Below are 22,726 nucleotides of genomic sequence, written 5' to 3'. Positions count from 1 at the left end.
AGAAAAGGAAAGAAACATAATCAATAATAAATGAGTGGTGGGAAGAGGAGGAGGGTGTTCATTCTTACCTTCTGCCCTGCAGTGATCTCACCCGCCTGGTCGTCTGGAGGGCAGGGGTGTGAGGCAGAGTGCGCATCCACCACGGAGTCTCCAGCTTCGGACAGTAGAGGTAGGGGGGATGCCCCCTCCACCTGCTCCCTCCCAGGAGGGCCACTGCCAAGGCTCTCCACTCGCTTCACAAAGGCCTGGAGCTGGGTGTGCAGCGCTCGCAGCCTGCCCGTCAGAGCATCCACCAGGGGCAGGTCCTGGAGCTCCGAGGGTTGGGACTGCTGGCTCTTCTCTGGGACACAGGGCTCTGCAGTCTCCCCGGAGGAGTTGGAGGAGATCTTGCGGTAGAGGGAGAGGGAGGGGTAGTTGGAATCGGAAGCGGTCAGCAGCTGGATGGCTGTAGAGATGAGGCGGGCCTGGTCCCTCATTGCCAGCAGGGCCTCATGGTCCTTCAGCCCCAGGGGGACGTTACCGTGCAGGTGAATGGGAACCCCCGTGGACGTATTCTTCTCCTTCTCCTCCAGGGGCTTGTTCTCCCCTCCGATGGGGCCTTCCCGGCACGCTTGGCTGGGGAGGCACTCGGCCGAGTCCCCTGCCTCAGCGTCGGTCTCCAGGGCGGGCCTAGAAGAGCTGTGGTAGGAGGCCAGGTCGCAGCGCTGAAGGTTGGACAGCAACACACGGTTCTCGTACTGGAGCTTCTTCACTTTGCCGCTCAGCTCCCCGATCTGGAGCCTGGCGGCCTGCAGCAGCTCCTCATGGGGGGCCTCGGTGCTGATGAGAGCTCCCCCACCATGACCGTCCTCCAGGAGAGAGATGGACGAGGAGTCATCCTGGTTTGGCTCCAACGTCAGCGGCAGCTCCGACTTGTAGCGGTTGATCTCATTCATCAGCAGCTTGTTCTGCTCCTCCATCTCCAGCAGCGAGCGCCGTAGCAGCTCCGCTTCCTCCTCCACAAACTGCAGGTGCCTCTGGAGCTCCATCACGTTATCCAGACCTCCTCCTCCAGGGCCTCCCATGCCTCCCACCCCCAGCCCTGGAGGCAGTTCCTGGCCCTTCATGTCGTCCATCTCGGCCCGTAGGCCACGGTTCTCCACCTCCAGTTCCACGATGCGCCGGCTCAGCAGGTTGGCTTCCTCTTCCACCAGCTTCAGGTGAACTCTAACCTCGGCCTCGCGGGTGTGGGGTGAGTCGTTGACCTCCTCCACGGTGAGTGACGCGTCCACATCGCCGTAGACCGAGCGGTACTTGGCCAGCTCCTCCTGCATGGCCTCGCTGTCCTTGGCCATCTTGGTCAGCTTCTTGCACATGAGCACGGACTCCTCCTTGGCAAAATGGAGCTGGCACTTGAGGTCAGCGTTGTCCTCCTGCTGACCCCAGAGAGGCAGAGAGACAGGCTGTTAGGAACACTGACAACACACTGACTCACTCACACACATAATGACAATATATCCTCTCACATATCACAGAGAGAGAGACCGAGAGAGAAAGATTGTGAGGCCAAAATTACAAATAAAAAAAACCTAATTGTGTGGGAGTTTCTTTCTGGCTTGAACTCATCTGACATCCTCATATTAACCCCTTCAAATATTTAGAGCAATGCAAAGCTATGGATTCTTTGGGGGCAAAGTGGGATAGGTTGATGCAACACTGGGGAGTCATGCATACTATATTACAGTGTAATGTGTGCTAGCTGGGGCATTGAGGTACATTGGTGTATTTATAAAAGACATAAGCCATTTTGAATATTAAACACCCACTATTATTTAACCAACTGACTCAAAATGGTGAAGGCCCACTAAATAATGTGTTGTGTACTTTATTGGTGATGGGGCTATTTCCCAGAACATCAAACACAGTCTGGAGAGGGTTTACAACATTTACGGTATGTCACAGTAGCACTCCAATAATATGATATTAAGCATTAACCTCATGCCCACAGAAATGGAGGAAGAGAGAGCGAGAGACAGAGCGAGACAGAGCGAACACTGGGCACTATGGAACACACATTTTTTACTATCTCATTCTGGAATATAGGTCTGCCTTTGGATTAAAGAGCAGGAACCAAGACTTCATCAAATAAATTAGCATCCTACAAGAAACATGGTATAGAGGAGATGGACCCGCTGGTTGCCCTCTAAGTTACAGTGAGCTGTTAGTCCCATCCACCAAACTACCAGGTGTGAAACAAGAAAAAAGACTCAGGGGGTAAGCTAATTTGGTATAGAGAACACCTAACCCACTCTATCAAATTAATCAAAACAGGAACATTTTAGATTTGGCTAGAAATAAATAAGGAAATAATCTCAATAGAGGAAAATATACTCCTGTATTCTACCTAAGGTGCCTTCGGAAAGTATTCAGACCCCTTGACTTTTTCCACATTTTGTTAGGTTACAGCCTTATTCTAAAATTGATTAAATTGTTTCTGTTCCTCATCAATCTACACACAATACCCCATAATGACAAAGCAAAAACACATTTTTAGCCATGTTTGCTAATTTATGAAAAACAAAAAACTGAAATAACACATTTACATAAGTATTCAGACCCTTTACTCAGTACATCGTTGAAGCACCTTTGGCAGCGATTACAGCCTCGAGTCTCCTTGGGTATGATGCTACAAGCTTGGCACACCTGTACTTGGGGAGTTTCTCCCATTCTTCTCTGCAGATCCTCTCAAGCTCTGTCAGGTTGAATGGGGAGCGTTGCTGTACAGCTATTTTCAGGTCTCTCCAGAGATGTTCGATCGGGTTCAAGTCCGGGCTCTGGTTGGGCCACTCAAGGACATTCAGAGACGTGTCCCGAAGCCACTCCTGCATTGTCTTGGCTGTGTGCTTAGGGTCAATGTCCTGTTGGAAGGTGAACCTTTGCCCAGTCTGAGGTCCTGAGCACTCAGACTGGGTGCTCAAGGAGGAACTCTGGAGCTCTGTCAGAGTGACCATCGGGTTCTTGGTCACCTCCCTGACCAAGACCCTTTTCCCCCGATTGCTCAGTTTGGTTGGGCTGCCAGCTCTAAGAAGAGTCTTGGTGGTTCCACATTTCTTTAACTTAAGAATGATGGAGGTCACAGTGTTCATAGGGACCTTCAATGCTGCAGACATTTTTTGGTACCCTTCCCCAGATCTGTGCCTCGACACAATCCTGTCTCAGATCGCTACGGACAATTCCTTCGACATCATGGCTTAGGTTTTGCTCTGAGATGCACTGTCAACTGTGGGACCTTATATAGACAGGTGTGTGCCTTTCTAAATCATGTCTAATCAATTGAATTTACCACAGGTGGACTCCAATCAAATTGTAGATACATCTCAAGGATGATCAATGGAAACAGGATGCACCAATTTCGAGTCTCATAGCAAAGGGTCTGAATACTTATGTAAATAAGGTATTCATGTTTTTGTTTTTTTATAAATTTACCCCAAAAAAATCTCATTATGGGGTATTGTGTGTAGATTGATGATTAAAACAATATATTTTTACAATAAGGCTGTAACGTAACAACATTTGTAAAAAGGGAAGGGGTCTGAATACATTCCGAATGCACTGTATTTTCCCTTTCATACTTCTTTTAAAACTTTTGTGTGTAATGATTCATGTTCATTTTTGATTGTTCATTTCCCTTGTTTATTTCCCATTTGTTTATGGTCTATTTCACTTGCTTTGGCAATGTAAACATATGTTTCCCTTTGAATTGAGAGAGAGAGGAATGTGCACAGTCTGAGCTGGTTATGTCAAACTAGTAATACTGTATGTTGTGCTGTCTGTGAATCATCTCCCCCATCAACTGCCTCCCCAACTCCCACTATGGACTAAATTGTGAAAGCGAGAACAATCAGTGTAACTGTAATACTTTCGTACTGACTTTGGGTTCAATAGCTGAGGTAAGAATCAGAGGTGAGTGTCTGGCGACAAAATGCTGCAGCTGCAGTCTGTTTCTTTGGTTGATTCGTTTGCAAATCTATATGAGATTTTCCCTTTGACTGTTCAATGTAGAAAGAAATCGAAGGTCTTTGTTGGTCTAAGTTACCTGGACAGATGGCTTCTTCTCTGGCTTGTTGTTTGGCCGAGCGCCTCTCTTCTTCAGAGAGTTCTGGAAATAGAGAGAAACACATAAAATTGACAATAATTAGTGTCAATCAATCAATTAAATTATATTTCCATAGCCCTTTCAATAACAACGTTTGTCATAAAGTGCTTTTACAGTAACCCAACCTAATGTTAGGCCCTAGACCCCCAAAGAGCTAGCACCAGCACATTGGCCAAGGTGTTATACAACATAATAATACTACCCCCCCCCCCCACCCCACCCCACCCCACCCCCTCGGGCCTGCCCTTTCACCCAGTTTATCAACACCATGGAGATGTTTATCCCCACAGTGACACCAATAGGGGTGTGGAGCTACAGTTGACTGCATTTGTACTATGTAAACAGAGAGTATAAGATAAAGAGGGGGAGAGGGAGAGAAAAAAAGAAAGAGGGAGATGAGGGAGAGGGAAGGAGGATAGGGAGAGAAAGGGGGAAGGAGAGAGAGAGGAGTGTGAGAGACAAGGGAAAGGATAGAGAGAGAACGAGAGAGAGGAGAGAGAAAGATGAAAGAGTTGAAGAGAAAGAGAGGGAGAGGGCGGGATAGAGGAGAGAGAGAACGCGAGAGAGGGAAGGATAGAGAGAAAAAATGTGTGTAAACTGAGAGGAGACAATAAAGAGAACATGAGCACTGTTGCTAATGACAGCCAGCCCCTCCCCCTGGTCACCTGGGCTTCAGTACACTGAGTTAGATCCTAATAGATCCTCATTCCTACCAGAGTCCTGAGAGATCACACACACAACACGCACGCAGACAGACGAGCTGCAGAACAGGCTTATCTCAAGCTTATCTCGCTAAGGCGTTTCCATGGAAACTGACTACTTTCTCCGCACTGAGCTGACTGGTGAAAAAAGCAGGGATATCCAGTCCACTCTGCTGTGTCTTATTCAATCAAGCTGAAAACATACAAGACCCTGCTACCACAGGACAGTATATAGCCTTTATATATAGCACACACACACACACACACACACACACACACACACACACACACACACACACACACACACACACACACACACACACACACACACACACACACACAATCCAGAACCAATTCGCCCAGTGGAAAAAGCCATCTGGAGAGCAGCGTAACTAGACTGGATTTAAAGTGGTGCTGGTACAGCATAAAGAGCAGCATCCAGTCCAATCTCAGCCCCCATTTTGTGTTTGCTGACAGTGTCACACAGTTTAGCTGAGAACCTTTTTAATGGTGCTAAACTTCACTGTGGAATCAATGGTGTGGAGAGATAATGGAACTATTGATCTGGACACATATCGACCAACTTTGGGACACTTTTCCGTTTTGTTTCGACCATTGGTTTCATCAGGCCAGCTGTAACAGTCTCGCTATGACAAGTGACCGGGATGTAGAGGTGTCACTGTGACAGGCAAGTCAACACTATTCTAAAACAGAGCTAAACCACAATACCTATTCATCATCTATAAATCCCCTTTATGATACATCTCATAGATTTTTTTTCTGTCCCCTAAACCTATTTTGTTATCTGTATCAAATATCAATAACTTTCACACTTCCCCCTCATCCTCTCCTCCTCCCCTCCCACACTAAATCTCTCCCAGTGTGTCCCAAATGGCACCCAATTCCCCATGTTTCGCCCTATGGGCCCTGGTCAAAAGTAGTGCAATTTATAGGGGACAGGGTGGCATTTGGGACACTGCCCTGCTCTGCGATCTCACGTCCCGAAAAGAACCAGACAAAATTCCACCCACTCTGCCAAGTTGATGTAATCGTCCGGCTCTCTCTGTACAACAGCTACGTGTCATCCAGAACACAAGGTCACTCACACAAACAATGCAGTAAAACACTGAGAGAATACTGGGACAACGTTAGGGAGATGAGCTTTGAAATTAGGTTTCTGTATGTAAAATGGTGCCACCCTAGGCCTGCCTGTCTCATGCCTTTACACACTCATACACAGTGTACAGTTAAAGACACACACACACACACACACACACACACACACGCACAGAGATGCACACACGCACACGCACAGAGATGTACGCACGCACGCATGCACACACGCACACACACACAATGTACGCATGCACACACACCCTATCGTCAGCAAAAGAAGCATTGAAAAGCATGTGCCTGTGTTATCTGATGCCATGGTCCTGTGGGTGCATGTCAACAGGTTGTAACTCTAGATGTGTGGGCTGGGTAACCTGAGGCCTGGAGGGGGTATGTGGGTCAAATAATCCCTGGCTGGATGTCTCTCTCCTGGGAGAGGGAGGTAGAGATGTGTGGACCTGGCCATCATGCCGACACACGTATGCCTACTACAGCTCTGCTAGGTTCGGCTTGGCTTGGTTTGGCCCTATAGTGTAACTCAGCCATAAGTCATCTTCCCTCGACCTGACTGGACTTAGGAAATAATGCCTGGTGCACAGGAAATAACTGAGACGTTGTCATGCCTTTGTCATGGATGAGGAACCATGCCGGCATCCTTTCTTACACAACCTCTCAGTCCACAGCTGGGAAAGACATACTTGTGTAATGGGGCTCAACAATGATTGTTAAGAATGGACATCATCTCAACATTCCCGTGGGTTTGCTGGACTTGGTGGATATCTCATGGGTTTGTTATGGATCTGTGTGTGCGGAGCGGTTAACCTTTTACTGCAGTGGGCTAAATCAGGGTCACATCAGAGTGTTTCTTGGTAGTCTTAAGCAAATCTACTTTGAAACAAAAGTATACACCTCACACACATGGTTATGGGCTTAAAGAAAAAATATATATTTTCACATTTGAGTCATTTATCAGAGGCTCTTAACCAGAGCGACTTACAGGAGCAATTAGGGTGAAGTGCCTTGCTCAAGGGCACATCAACTGATTTTTCTAGTTGGCTCAGGGATTGGAACCAGCGACTTTCACCATCGACTCAACTAAGTGACAAGACACAGCAGCACAGTATTCCAATTTCTCCTTCCTTTGTTTCTGTGTCTGCCGTATCTAAACCGTTACAGGGTGTGAGACGAGGGAGTAAGAAAGGAGGGAGAAAAACCCAGGGAGAGAGGGGAGTGGAGAATGGGAGGGAGGTAAGGAGGAGTGGGAGAGAGTGAGAGAGAGTGGGGGATAGCGTTATGCTGGCTAGTTTAGAAAGGAGAGTAATAGTGTACCGGAGACCTTGGCATGCCTAGATAGATGAGGGGTCATGACCCTGGCGTGACCAGAGGAAAAATAGTCCCACACGCCCACTGATGAATCCGTCAGGCACTAAAACAATGGATCGCTCCGCCAGCCCAAAGCACAATCACAGAGGGGAACTACAACCAACACAGCATCACAAAATATGGCTTTATCATATTTCAATCAAATTCAATAAAACAGAAGCATGAAACAGACAAAGTAATAAAAGTGTAATGACATTAGAAATATGAATATCCAATCAGTAGGGTTATTAAAAACCAGTCGATGACATTCTTGCTGTAAGAATGGTGTTATTGCAGTAGCAGACGAGGCGAGTTCTAAATTCAATCTGCGTTCTAAATTCAATCTGCATTCTATCTGCATTGCAGAAAGAGAAGTGAGTAGAATAGTCTATTTGCATGACACTACCCAGACTGCAGTATGCAGAGCTGCAGGTGTGATATGATGTGAGTGGAGTTGACAACACCAGACAATACACACCCCCACTCTGTTTGCTTTTGGTCTTATCCACAGAACAATCAATAGTGTTCGGCTCAACCCAAGTTTGAGATCCAGCTGGTGAGATATTTGTCTCTTTGTTACCAAACTCACTGCTGCTCACTTTCAGCCATCGTGTGAAGGCTGTCAGAAAGAAGGCTGTTGATTGGTCTAACCCTGTGTGTCCACTGGTCGACTATGTTTCATCCATTTCAAGCAGAGCAGACGTAGAGTAATGTTTGAAATGTGTGTGTGTGTGGGTTTCTGTCTGTTGGTGTGTCAGTCTGTGTGTGGTGAGTGAAAGGCAACAATGAGTTGAGGAGAGAGAGAGGGGGGAGGGAGGGAAGGAAGGAGGGAGGAGGGGTCTCTAGACGTCCTCTAAAGCATGTCAGCACAGCACAATCCAGGGGAACAGACATCATGAACACTAGCCACCAGTCCCCTTTCTGTCTCAATCCCTCCTCTCCTCTCTTCAGGCTTCTATTGTCCCTGTACTGCACTCACAATGGTCCCAAACCCCAACCCTGCATTCACCCAGTCCCAGTGATGAAATGTAACCCCTGACTCTAAGAAAGGACCTCTGCAGGAGTAGAGAGAGAAAGAGAGAAGAGAGAGAGTGGGGGAGATTAAGCCAATCTGCATAGGAATGGAGAGTAAGAGTGAGAGATGGAAGGGGGGAGGGAGACAGGATACATATTTCATTTCCTAAACTACAGCGAGTCTTCGTTACAGAGATGGGGGGGATGGATGTGTCATCCATTATCCCACTGCCGCAGACCATCATGAGTTCCCATGACAAATGCTTGTGCACTCCCTCGTTGAGTTTCTGACAGTGGTGGCCAACGAAACAAATTGGTGAAAGGGGGAGGGTGGAATAGAGGTAGCCTCGCAAAGGATGTGAATCAGTCTGGTATTTACGAGAGGAAAGGAAGGGGTGGAAAAAAAACGGAGGACAGGAAATGAAGACCCTTGAAATCCATTTTGACACGAGACAGCTTCGCTCTTCAAAAACCAACGGAAATAACGACAAACACAATACCAAACCCCTCCTGCCCTCTCTTTCAGTTCCTGACGCGTCTATACATACAATTGGAAATGTGATGATTTGCATACGGATTACTCAGAGACGTTAACATGAACACATGTTGTTACACACACTATTTTTTTCCAATGGTGTATTTACCAAAACATACAGTACAGTAATACACATAGGCCTGAGAGATACACTATATACTATTACACAGATTGTCACGACTTCCGCCGAAGTCGGTCCCTCTCCTTGTTCGGGCGGTGTTCGGCGGTCGACGTTACCGACCTTCTAGCCATCACTGATCCATTTTTCATTGGCTTTGTCTTGTCTTCCTTCACAACTGGTTCCAATCCCATCAATTACATGTTGTGTATTTAACCCTCTGTTTCCCCTCATGTCCTTGTTGGAGATTGTTTTATTGTATGTAATTGTGCTAGTATGTGTTGGTGTGCCCACCTCTTTAAGGAATACCTAGGATAGGATAAAGTAATCCTTCTAACCCCCCCCCCCCCCCCCCCCCTTAAAAGATTTAGATGCACTATTGTAAAGTGGTTGTTCCACTGGATATCATAAGGTGAATGCACCATTTTGTAAGTCGCTCTGGATAAGAGCGTCTGCTAAATGACTTAAATGTAAATGTGTGCAACGGGTTTTGTACACACTTTGTTATTTTTATATATTTTGGTTTTTGGAGTTTGGTCAGCACTTATTAAACGACTCCGTTTATACCAAGTTCGTTCTCCTGCACCTGACTTCCCTGCCACCAACACGCACCCAATACACAGATGGAGAAAAATCTGTTCTGAATATCCAGAAAAGCCAAAGGATTTGAAGCAGTCTTTCACCTGCCCTTCACTTCATCCCCCCAGCTCACAGTGCCTCAGTCCTTCATCCCCCCAGCTCCCCATGCTTCAACTCTTCATTCCCCCAGCTCCCCGTGCCTCATTCCTTCATCCTCCCAGCTCCCCATGCTTCAACCCTTCATCCACCCAGCTACCCATGCTTCAACCCTTCATCCCCCCAGCTCCCCATGCTTCAACCCTTCATCCCCCCAGCTCCCCATGCTTCAACCCTTCATCCCCCCAGCTCCCCATGCTTCAACCCTTCATCCACCCAGCTTCACGTGCTTCAATTCTTCACCCCCCAGCTCCCCATGCTTCAACCCTTCATCCCCCCAGCTCCCCATGCTTCAACCCTTCATCCCCCCAGCTCCCCATGCTTCAACCCTTCATCCACCCAGCTTCACGTGCTTCAATTCTTCACCCCCAGCTTGCCGTGCTTCAATCCTTCATCCCCCCAGCTCCCCATGCTTCAACCCTTCATCCCCCCAGTTCCCTATGCTTCAACCCTTCAACCTTCCCAGCTTCACGTGCTTCAACCCTTCATTCCTCCAGCTTCCCGTGCCTCAACCCTTAATCCCCCAGCACCCCGTGCTTCAACCCTTCATACCCAGCTTCCCGTGCCTCAATCCTTCATCCCCCAGCTTCCCGTGCCTCAATCCTTCATCACCCAGCTTCCCGTGCTTCAAACCTTCATCCCCCCAGCTCCCCGTGCCTCACCCCTTCATGCCCAAGCTCCCCATGCCTCAAACCTTCATCCCCCAGCACCCCATGCCTCAACTCTTCATCCACCCCAGCGCCCCATGCCTCACCCCTTCATCCACTCCAGCGCCCCATGCCTCAAGCCTTCATGTCTCAAGCCTTCATCCCCCCAGCACCCCATGGCTCAACCCTTCATCCACCCCAGCTCCCCATGCCTCAAACCATCCCCCAGCTCTCCATGCCTCACCCCTTCATCCACCCAGCTCTCCATGCCTCATCCCTTCATCCACCCAGCTCCCCATGCCTCACCCCTTCATCCACCAAGCTCCCCATGCCTCAAAACCTCCATCCACCCAGCTCCCCATGCCTCACCCCTTCATCCACCAAGCTCCCCATGCCTCAAAACCTCCATCCACCCAGCTCCCCATGCCTCAAAACCTCCATCCACCCAGCTCCCCAGCTCCCCATGACCTCAAAACCTCCATCCACCCAGCTCCCCATGCCTCAAAACCTCCATCCACCCAGCTCCCCAGCTCCCCATACCTCAAAACCTCCATCCACCCAGCTCCCCATGCCTCAAACCTTCATCTATATAACACCTCTTACTCTACATTTCCATTGTCTGAGTAACACAAAGCTGATTGTCCAGAACCTGAAAGCCTGGCCATCCCTGCTGCAGGCAGCTCTCCCGCCCCCTCCTTCTCTTCCCTGTCCTCTCTCTCCCTTCTCCCTCACTTGAGGACACCTGAGCTGATAGCAACTGTTACCATGGCATCACAGAGAGAGCCCATATGTTAATGAGAAAACACACACACACACACACACACACACACACACACACACACACACACACACACACACACACACACACACACACACACACACACACACACACACACACACACACACAATCCCCAGCATTGAGACAACCCTACAGCTCTTCCCCAACCATCTGTCCAAGGGTATGTAACAGAGGGTGTCCCAAACACACACAGACCCTGTTACAACCCTAAAAATAGTCCCCCATCTTTGACAACAGAGCCCCATCGCCCCTCCGTATCCCTCCCTCTCCCCCCCCACAGCACCCACATAGAGCATCAGTGACACCTCCCAGAATATGCCTCTGTGATAGGGGTGACGGAGGGAGAGGAGCAGTGACTGGACTTATTTGTAATTAGCGCTGTGAAACAGTGTTATAATCGTGCCCTGAGCGGGGGAGTTCTTTCTGAGCTTGAGGGAACACAACATATTGTCTGGCCCTATCTATTTAGATTACGAGTCGACTCCAGAGTTGACTTCGGAGAGTGAAGAGGACAACAATAGAGGTCATTTCCAGGTCGTGATAGAATGACGTTGGACAGTGGAGGTGATGTATTTTGTTCTCTTGTTTTGACCTAGTCACGGTAACAATTATGCTATAAAAAATAGCCCATTATAATCCATGCACATGGAATAAAGTTTGAATAAAAGAAAGGGATGAAATCAAGATGTTATCCCTCCATCCGACCACCCTTTAGATGAGTGTCATTGTTTAAACAGCCACACAAATACTAGGATAAAACCTGCTGAGCTCCTGACGTTCACCCTTTCATCTCTCCCTTTAATGTGCTGAAACCAGCATCACTTCTAGGTTAAGTCCCAAATGGCACCCTATTCCCTATGGTGCCATTTGGGACAAACCCCTAGAATGGACTTGTCCTGCCTAGACTGCTCTCACTGCCATTTAACTACCATCACTGGCCCAAATGTCAGGGATTTGACTGTTTGTCTACTGAAATTAAACATCACACAAATCTCTCTGAAATCTCTTTTCATCAAACACCTTCCCGGAGACATGACTTGTGTAACCCAGGCGATCTCCCCTTTCTGACAGGACATCAGTGTTGGAACGTACGTACATACCCCACCAGAAGCCATGGATTACAGGCAACATCCGCACTGAGCTTAAGGCTAGAGCTGCCGCATTAAGGAGCGGCACTCTAACCTGGAAGTTTATAAGAAGGGCTTGCAAACCATTAGACTACAAAGGGAAGCACAGCCGAGAGCTGCCCAGTGACACGAGCCTACCAGATGAGCTAAACTATTTATATGCTCGTTTCAAGGCAAATAACACTGAAACATGCACGAGAGCACCAGCTGTTCCGGAAGAGCTGTTCCGGAAGACTGTGTGATCACGCTCTCCGCAGCCGATGTGAGTAAGACCTTTAAACAGGTCAACATTTACCAGGCCGCGGGGCCAGACGGATTACCAGGACGTGTACTGCGAGCATGCGTTGACCAACTGGCAAGTGTCTTCACTGACATTTTCAACCTCTCCCTGTCCGAGTCTGTAATACCAACATGTTTTAAGCAGACCACCATAGTGCCTGTGCCCAAAAACACTAAGGTAACCTGCCTAAATGACTACCGACCCGTAGCACTCATGTCCGTAGCCATGAAGCGATTTGAAAGGCTGGTCAGGGCTCACATCAACACCATTATCCCAGAAACCCTAGATCCACTCCATTTTGCATACCACCCCAACAGATCCACAGATGATGCAATCTCTATTGCACTCCCCACTGCCCTTTCCCACCTGGACAAAAGGAACACCTATGTGAGAATGCTATTCATTGACTACAGCTCAGCGTTCAACACCATAGCGCCCTAAAAGCTCATCAATAAGCTAAGGACCCTGGGACTAAACACCTCCCTCTGCAACTGGATCCTGGACTTCCTGACGGGCCACCCCCAGGTGGTAAGGGTAGGCAACAACACATCTGCCACGCTGATCCTCAACACAGGGGCCCCTCAGGGGTGCATGCTCAGTCCCCTCCTGTACTCCCTGTTCACTCACGACTGTACGGCCAGGCACGACTCCAACACCATCATTAAGTTTGCCAATGACGCAACAGTTGTAGGCCTGATCACCGACAATGACGAGACAGCCTATAGGGAGTGTGGTGTGGTGCCAGGACAACAACCTCTCCCTCAACGTGACCAAGACAAAGGAGATGATTGTGGACTACAGGATAAAGAGGACAGAGCACGCCCCCCATTCTCATCGACGGGGCTGCAGTGGAGCAGGTTGAGAGCTTCAAGTTCCTTGGTGTCCACCAACAAACTAACATGGTCAAAGCACACCAAGACAGTCGTGAAAATGGCACGACAAAACCTATTCCCCTCAGGAGACTGAAAAGATTTGGCATGGGTCCTCAGATCCTCAAAAGGTTCTACAGCTGCACCATTGAGAGCATCCTGACAGGTTGCAAGCCTGGTATGGCAACTGCTCGGCCTCCAACTGCAAGGCACTACAGACGGAAGTGCGAACGGCCTATGTACATCACTGGGGCCAAGCTTCCTGCCATCTAGGACCTCTATAAGAGGCGGTGTCAGAGGAAGGCCCTAAAAATTGTCAAAGACTCCAACCACCCTGGTCATAGACTGTTTTCTCTGCTACCGCACGGCAAGCGGTACCGGAGCGCCAAGTCCAGGTCCAAGAGGCTTCTAAACAGCTTCTACCTCCAAGCCATAAGACTCATGAACATCTAATCAAATGGCTACCCAGACTATTTGCATTGCCCCCTCCCCCTCTTTTACACCACTGCTACTCTCTGTTGTTATCATCTATGCATAGTCACTTTAATAACTCTACCTACATGTACATATTACCACAACTAACCGGTACCCCCGCACATTGACTCTGTACCAGTACCCCCCTGTATATAGTCTCGCTATTGTTATTTTACTGCTGCTCTTTAATTACTTGTTACTTTTATTTCTTATTCTTATCCGTATTTGTTTTTAAACCGCATTGTTGGTTATGAGCTCGTAAGTAAGCATTTCACTGTAAGGTCTACACCTGTTGTGTTCGGCGCATGTGACTAATAAATGATTCGATTTTGATTTGAATAGGAAATTGATTAAACATAATTAACGCAATCATGTCCTTCAGGGCACATTTCTGGCAGAAGAGCGAGAGACATTGACAGAGACACAGATATACACAGTAACAAAATAAAAGAAAACAAAGCCATCTGCATGTGCTCCTACAAAGACACAACAGGCCCAGCTGCAGTAAACACATGGTTAATTACACATAGGTGTGGGCCAATCATACTTAACCACCACAACATCATTACGCTAACCAAAATGGCCTCCACTGAGACAATACAGACTCTGTCCTGCTGATGGAACTATGGGGAAACAGAAATCTGATACCCTTGTGAATATGCATGGGGAGCAAGAAAACAAGAAATATGTTTGTGAGGCCTGACATTACACAGTTATGACACATAATTCTGGCAGCAGAGAAGTCAAAAAGGAAAATGTCATCCATTCCTATGCCACTCAGCTCAGAGAAGATTATACATTTTATTCAGAGGCAGATACTGGGAGGTGTGGAGTCTCTCTCTCTCTCGCTCTCTGAGAGATAATCAAATAAGGCCTTAAGAGTCAAATCCGAACTGGGAGATCAGTTTGACCCAGTTACCAGCAGATTCTCCCTCCCTCTCTCTCCCTTCCTTCTTTCCTCCCCACCTAGCACATCACCTGCTTTGTGATGTGTGTTTAACAGGGCTCTCCATCCAGTCCCTGTCTACGTTTACTTTCTATTAAGAATGACTGAGGACTAGAGGCAGGAGGAGACAAGACCAACAAAGTATATATCCCAACTGCCGCATAACAAATACTGTCTCCCTCTCTTCTCTTCTCCTTTTCTCTCCACTCTTCCTCTTTTCTTTCCTTTCTTCTCCTCTCCTCCATTCTCCACTCTCTTCAATGGAATTCAATCAAGGCGAAGGTGCCTCTTTCTCCCCCTCTCGTTAGGAGAATCTGGAGCACCTGACATTTACATTTACATTTAAGTCATTTAGCAGACGCTCTTATCCAGAGCGACTTACAAATTGGTGGATTCACCTTATGATATCCAGTGGAACAACCACTTTACAATAGTGCATCTAAATCTTTAGGGGGGGGGGGGGGGGCTCATTAAGCCGTAAGTCAGCTGGTTGCTAATGGAGACAGAGGCTCAGCCGATGGAGAGGGGCGTGAAGGTTCCCTGCATTCCTCCCATAGCTCACCTCATATCTTTATTAAGCCCGGCACAACAACAGTGGCGACAGGGCCTTCTCCCAGTTCTGTCCAGACTGAAGAAAGATGCAAATAGCAAATGGAATGGATTCAGTTTGAAACTGTAAGAGATGTGTGATTGTATCTCGGGGCTTTTTGTGTTGAGTGGGCAGGTGCACACTTCACAAATAAAGACACCCATGCAGCACTCAACATCACATGCACACACACACACACACATATACACACAAACTTACGCACACACACTCATGCATGCAGGCACATGCACACACAGATCCGCACCCCTCCTTCCCTCACACACACACACACACACACACACACACACACACACACACACACACACACACACACACACACACACACACACACACACACACACACACACACACACACACACACACACACACATACATGCGTGCACACACATACACTCACACCAATCATCCTCTTTTGACTAAACCCCTCACACCCTCAGCACAGAGGGGCTGCCAGCCAATTTATTTTCCTTTCTGCCACAAAATGAGTTTGGAGAGCTCTCCATGCCCCGGAGCTCAACTAACAAGCTCCCGTGAGTCCCGAGAGAGACAAGCACTGAACGCTACGCTGCTCTTATCAAATCACGGATAGCAGATAGGAGTATATACATTTATATACACCACGTCCTGTGTGACAGCTAGTCAGCCTTCTATGTGCTCTCATAACCAAGCAGGACCAAGTGGGAGCACTGAGGCTGAAACCTCACAGGCCATCAGCCCATCCAGAGCTGTGGTGGTGGTAGTTGAGGGGATTTGTGCCGGTCAATGGAGAGATAAAGAGAGGGATGAGATGAATATCCAGCTGGTATGGCAGACAGGGTGCTAAATACATCCAACAGCCACAGCCACACTTCAGAAGACAGATCCAGGAGAAGACAGGATGTCCAATAAAAAAAACACATTTTGACCAATGGGTAAAATAATATTTTAAAGGAAAACTTCACCGGTCACGCTGGCATAAATGGTTGGGAGACAGGCACAAGAATGCGTAATAGGGGGTTGTATTTCCCAAATTACAGTGTGCCATGTAAAGGCACGGGGACGAAGACCAAACAAACACATATACAAAATACAGGGTAGAAACCCAAACAAAAGAGCGAGGAGTGCCTTGAATAAATACACAATCGCACAATGATTATCACACGGGACGAGACCCGTAATCATCTGCACAATGTACGTGGCACGAAAGCCAAAACACAGCACAGGAACTCACACGACCAACGGACACTGGAACAATAATCGTCAGGACAATGGTGAACAAAGGGCACACTTATACAATTACTAATCAATGGGAATAGGGACCAGGTGTGCGTAAGGACAGTTCCGGACGGATCTGTGACATCACCATATTCATATTCATCTCCAGCACCACCCCAACATCAACATATGTGAAAAAGGTACGTTTCTACACTACCGTTAAAAAGTTTATTTGTCCATTAAAATAACATCAAATTGATCAGAAATACAGTGTAGACATGGTTAATGTTGTAAATGACTATTGTAGCTGGAAACGGCTGATTCTTTTATGGAATATCTACATAGGCGTACAGAGGCCCATTATCAGCAACCATCACTCCTGTGTTCCAATCAAATTAAATCAAATGTATTAGTCACATACACATGGTTAGCAGATGTTAATGTGAGTGTAGCAAAATGCTTGTGCTTCTAGTTCCGACTATGCAGTAATAGAAATGGCATGTTCCAAGTTTATCATTTTAAATGGCTAATTAGCTTTTTCTTTGGAAGTCTGCCTAGAAGGCCAGCATCCCGGAGTCGCCTCTTCACTGTTGACGTTGAGACTGGTGTTTTGCGGGTACTATTTAATGAAGCTGCCAGTTGACGACTTGTGAGGCGTATGTTTCTCCAACTAGACACTCTAATGTACTTGTCCTCTTGCCCAGTTGTGCACCGGGGCCTCCCACTCCTCTTTCTTTTCTGGTAAGAGCCAGTCTGCGCTGTCAATTGAAATAAATTCATTATGCCCTAATCTATGGATTTCACATGACTGGGCAGTGGCGCAGTCATGGGTAGCCCTAGGAGGGCATAGGCCCATCTACTTGGGAGCCAATCAGAATTAGTTTTTCCCCACAAAAGGGCTTTATTACAGACAAAAGAATACTTTTCAGTCTCATGAGCTGTCCGGGTGGCTAGTCTCAGATGATTCAGCAGGTGAAGAAGCCGGATGTGGAGGTCCTGAGTTGGTGTGGTTACAAGTGGTTGTAAGGCAGGTTGGAGGCGGCTTATGGTAGAGAAATGAACATTCAATTCTCTGGCAACAGCTCTGATGGACATTCCTGCAGTCAACATGCCAATAGCTTGCTCCCTCAAAATGTAGATATCTGTAGCATTGTGTTGTGTGCCAAAACTGCACATTTAAGAATGGCATTTTATTGTACCCAGCACAAGGTGCACCTGTGTAATGATCATGCTGTTTAATCAGATTCTTGATATGCCACACCTGTCATGTGGATGGATTATCTTGGTAGGGGAGAAATGCTCACTAACAGAGATGTAAACAAATTTGTGCACAATAATTTAGAGAAGTAAGTTTTTTGTGTGATTGGAACATTTCTGGGATATTTTATTCCAGCACATGAAACATGGGACCAACACTTTACATGTTGCGTTTATAGTTTTGTTCAGTAAAATGTTGCTTTTTGTGACCAGCGGAAACAACTTTGAAGACGACCACCATTACATGTAAAATCCTCAAAAGTTCCTGTGAGAAAGCGGCACCGCTCTGTCAACAGAGCTCAGTGATTAATATCGGATATATAAGTTTACAAGATCCGACTTTCTTGATATAACGTTAATGATAAGTTAGAGAAAGACCCCACTGAACAATTCAGAACATGAATAATCATATTTGTCTTGGTAAAATGTATGTAGTGATGCTTTGTCCAGTCCTATATAGCATTACTGATCATCTCACGAGCCATGTATATTTTTTATAAAGTTTGTATGAAGTTTATTTGGACAGGGACAAATACGTACACCAATGTACAACAAAAACATACCTCTCAGAAGTGAGAACTGTTGCATTTGCACCAGATTTTAGCTTACAGCTAATTTACATCTACGGTCCCAGAATGAACATCAAGAGGCGTGTAATGAATGTCAAGAGAGACTACATTACTACAATGTGCACTGTGCTAAATACAGATGAGTCCCCCTCTCAACATAGCAGACACAGAATGTTATGGTGTTTTAATTGCAGTCTTACTATGCTGCTGTTAGCAGTGCCAGGCATAGTAATCGATATGTAGGTGATAATTGATGAGTGCTTCATTTTACTGTGCTCATCCAGGGTCTTCTCTCTGATACTACTGTCTGCAGCTGCCTGGAAGTTAACTGATAATTAAAGAGGAGAAAGATGAGAGAAAAGTGTGTCACAGCACGGGGTGCTGAGCTCTAGGAGAGACGATAAGGGGATGGGTGTGTACAGCATATCACGCCACTGCAGCATGCTACTGCTTGCGTGCACACACACACATACACTCATGCACGCAGACACACACACAAGTATGCGCACACACACAGACAAGCATGTGCATGGACATAAACACAAACAAGTATGTGCACGCACACGCACAAGCGCACACACACACACACACACACACACACACACACACACACACACACACACACACACACACACACACACAGAGAGAGTGAGAGAAGCCTGCCCAGTTAAGCCACTGCATATTCTAAGCAGAGAGAAGATGATATAACAAGGACCCAAGCAGCAACCCAGGACATGTGCTAAGTTGACCAAACCCTCAGACCACGTTGCAAAGGTTAATGGTCTATACAAGGTGTAGGAGGAGAACATTTGATGATCTCACCATGTCCTCTAAAACCACATCAAATCTGGAGGAGATACACTTCACAAATTTTATGCCTGGGGGATCATTTTGTGTCTTCCTCCTCCTTCTCCCTCTCCCCCTCCTCTCCTCTCCCCCTCCCTCTCCTTATCTCTCTCTCTCTCAGGTCAGTGTACAGAGCACTAGTAATGGTACCTCCCAAAAGAGGGACCAATGAAGATGCAATTTTCCTTTTCCAATTGAGCAATCAATCTCACTTCTCATTCGATCCACTCAGCCTCATTACTAGGGCTGGGAATTGCCAGGGAACTCACGATACAATATTATCATGGTGAAATCCCTGAGAGGTTTCCTGAGTTATGAAGGACGCCTGTATCTTTGTAATTTCTGGGTGTATTGATACACCATTCAAAGTGTAATTATTAACTTCTACATGCTCAAAGGGATATAAAATGTCAGCTTTTTTTCTACCAATAGGTGCCCTTCTTTGCGAGGCATTGGAAAACTTCCCTGGTCTTTGTGGTTAAATCTGTGTTTGAAATTCACTGCTCAACTGAGGGACCTTACAGATAATTGTATGTGTGGGGTACAGGGATGGGTTAGTCATTCAAAAATCACCTTGACTTGGAAGAATTCTAGTGCTGGATAGTCATAGCCAGCTAGCTAACATAGAATCCCTCTCTGTTTGAGCTAGCTGCATTTGCTAGGTAAGTGAAAGTGAAAAAATACAACAAAATATAGCTAGCTCTCTCTCTCTCTCTCTCTCTTGCTTCTCCTTAATTTTTAAATACATGAATTTGTTCAAAACTGTTCAACTATTGTCTTTCTCTTTCTTTGAGTCAACTACTCACATTTTATGCACTGCAGTGCTAGCTTGCTGTAGTTTATGCTTTCAGATTCATTCATTCTCTGAGCCTTTGATTGCAGTTCATGCTGCAAGAGCACTGATAAGTTGGAGGACATCCTCCGGAAGTTGTCATAATTACTGTGTAAGTCTATGGAAGGGAGTGAGAACCATAAGCCTCCTAGGTTTTGTATGGAAGTCAATGTACGCAGACGAGGACGGAAACTAGCCTTCCTCCGGTTACACCATTGTGCTACCCTACAGAGTGCTGTTGATGCTACTGCAGACCTTCATTGCAAAAAAGTGTGTTTTAATAAATTATTTGGTGACGTGAATATATTTAGTATAGTTTTATCTAGAAAGGACAACTTTTTTAATGTTTCACAATTTTTTTTTAAATGAAATTCACTGAGGAGGATGGTTCTCCCCTTCCTCCTCTGAGGAGCATCCACTGTTTAAAACAGTTACAGTTTAATGGCTGTGAAAGGAGTAAACTGAGGATGGATCGACAACATTGGAAACTCAGCAAAAAAAAGAAACATCCCTTTTTCAGGACCCTGTCTTTCAAAGATAATTCGTAAAAATACAAATAACTTCACAGATCTTCATTGTAAAGGATTTAAACACTGTTTCCCATGCTTGTTCAATGAACCATAAACAATTAATGAACATGCACCTGTGGAACGGTCATTAAGACACTAACAGCTTACAGACGGTAGGCAATTAAGGTCACAGTTATGAAAACTTAGGACACTAAAGAGGCCTTTGTTCTGACTCTGAAAAACACCAAAAGAAAGATGCCCAGGGTCCCTGCTCATCTGAGTGAATGTGCCTTAGGCATGCTGCAAGGAGGCATGAGGACTGCAGATGTGGCCAGGGCAATAAATTGCAATGTCCGTACCGTGAGACGCCTAAGACAGCGTTACAGGGAGACAGGACAGACAGCTGGTTGTCCTCGCAGTGGCAGTGTAACAATGTAACAGTGTAACAACACCTGCACATGATTGGTACATCCAAACATCACAGCTGCGGGACAGGTACAGGATGGCAACAACAACTGCCCGAGTTACACCAGGAACGCACAATCCCTCCATCAGTGCTCAGACTGTCCGCAATAGGCTGAGAGAGGCTGGACTGAGGGCTTCTAGGCATGTTGTAAGGCAGGTCCTCACCAGACATTACTGGCAACAACGTCGCCTATGAGCACAAACCCACTGTCGCTAGACCAGACAGGACCGGCAAAAAGTGCTCTTCACTGACGAGTCGTGGTTTTGTCTCACCAGGGGTGATGGTCGGATTCACGTTTATCGTTGAAGGAATGAGTGTTACACCGAGGCCTGTACTCTGGAGCAGGATCGATTTGGAGGTGGAGGGTCCGTCATGGTCTGGGGCGGTGTGTCACAGCATCATCGGACTGAGCTTGTTGTCATTGCAGGCAATCTCAACGCTGTGCGTTACAGGGAAGACATCCTCCTCACTCATGTGGTACCCTTCTTGCAGGCTCATCCTGACATGACCCTCCAGCATGACAATGCCACCAGCCATACTGCTCGTTCTGTGCGTGACTTCCTGCAAGACAGGAATATCAGTGTTTTGCCATGCCCAGCGAAGAGCCCGGATCTCAATCCCATTGAGCACGTCTGGGAGCTGTTGGATCGGATGGTGAGGGCTAGGGCCATTCCCCCCAGAAATTTCCAGGAACTTGCAGGTGCCTTGGTGGAAGAGTGGGGTAACATCTCACAGCAAGAACTGGCAAATCTGGTGCAGTCCATGAGGAGGAGATGCACTGCAGTACTTAATGCAGCTGGTGGCCACACCAGATACTGACTGTTACTTTTGATTTTTACCCCCCTTTGTTCAGGGACACATTATTCAATTTCTGTTAGTCACATGTCTGTGGAACTTGTTCAGTTTATGTCTCAGTTGTTGAATCTTGTTATGTTCATACAAATATTTACACATGTTAAGTTTGCTGAAAATAAACGCAGTTGACAGTGAGAGGACATTTTTTTTGTTGCTGAGTTTAGTTACTCCTCAATACTAACCTAAATGACAGAGTGAAAAGAAGGAAGCCTGTACAGAATAAAATATTCCAAAACATGCATCCATTGCAATAAGGCATTAAAGTAAAACTGCAAAAAATGTGGACTATAAATTAACATTCTGTTTTGAATACAAAGCGCAACACAACACATCACTGAGTACCACTCTTCATATTTTCAAACATGGTGGCTGCATCATGTTATGGGTATGCTTGTCATCGGCAAGGACTAGGGAGTTTTTTAGGATAAAAATACATGGAATAGGCCTCCTGAGTGGCGCAGTGGTCTAAGGCGACACTACAAACCCGGATATGATCTCAGGCTGTGTCACAAACAGCCGTGACCTTGAGTCCCATAGGGCGGTACACAATTGGCCCAGTGTCGTCAGGTTTAGGGGTGGGTTTGGCCAGGGGGGGGGCGGCTTTACTTGGCTCATTGCACTCTAGTGACTCCTTGTGGTGGGCTGGGCGCCTGCAGACTGACTTTGGTCATCAGTTGAACGTCAGTCTCCTCCGACACATTGGTGCAGCTGGCTTCCGGGTAAAGCGGCGGGT

At 46.8% G+C, this 22,726-nt stretch overlaps 1 protein-coding gene across 5 annotated transcripts in view; it reads right to left on the bottom strand.

Annotated features, from left to right (window-relative positions):
• LOC106566796 (microtubule cross-linking factor 2) overlaps positions 1 to 22,726 on the bottom strand; it is a 73,701-nt gene that overhangs the window by 24,003 nt on the left and 26,972 nt on the right. For 4 of the 5 annotated variants that reach the window (XM_014135196.3, XM_014135198.3, XM_014135199.3 and 1 more), the window contains exons 4-5: positions 4,076 to 4,138; positions 69 to 1,415 (exon numbers count right to left, since the gene is read on the bottom strand). In XM_014135196.3, coding sequence (XP_013990671.3) covers positions 69 to 1,415; positions 4,076 to 4,138 — 1,410 coding nt within the window. The remainder of the gene's footprint in view (positions 1 to 68; positions 1,416 to 4,075; positions 4,139 to 22,726) is intronic. The other variant, XM_014135197.3, reaches the window with a different exon arrangement.

This window comes from Salmo salar, chromosome 13 (genome assembly GCF_965601325.2).
Source record: "Salmo salar chromosome 13, fSalSal1, whole genome shotgun sequence".
In the NCBI taxonomy this organism is placed as follows: domain Eukaryota; kingdom Metazoa; phylum Chordata; class Actinopteri; order Salmoniformes; family Salmonidae; genus Salmo; species Salmo salar.
The sequence above is the reverse complement of the archived record's forward strand: the minus strand, read 5'-3'. Positions and strand labels throughout refer to the sequence as shown.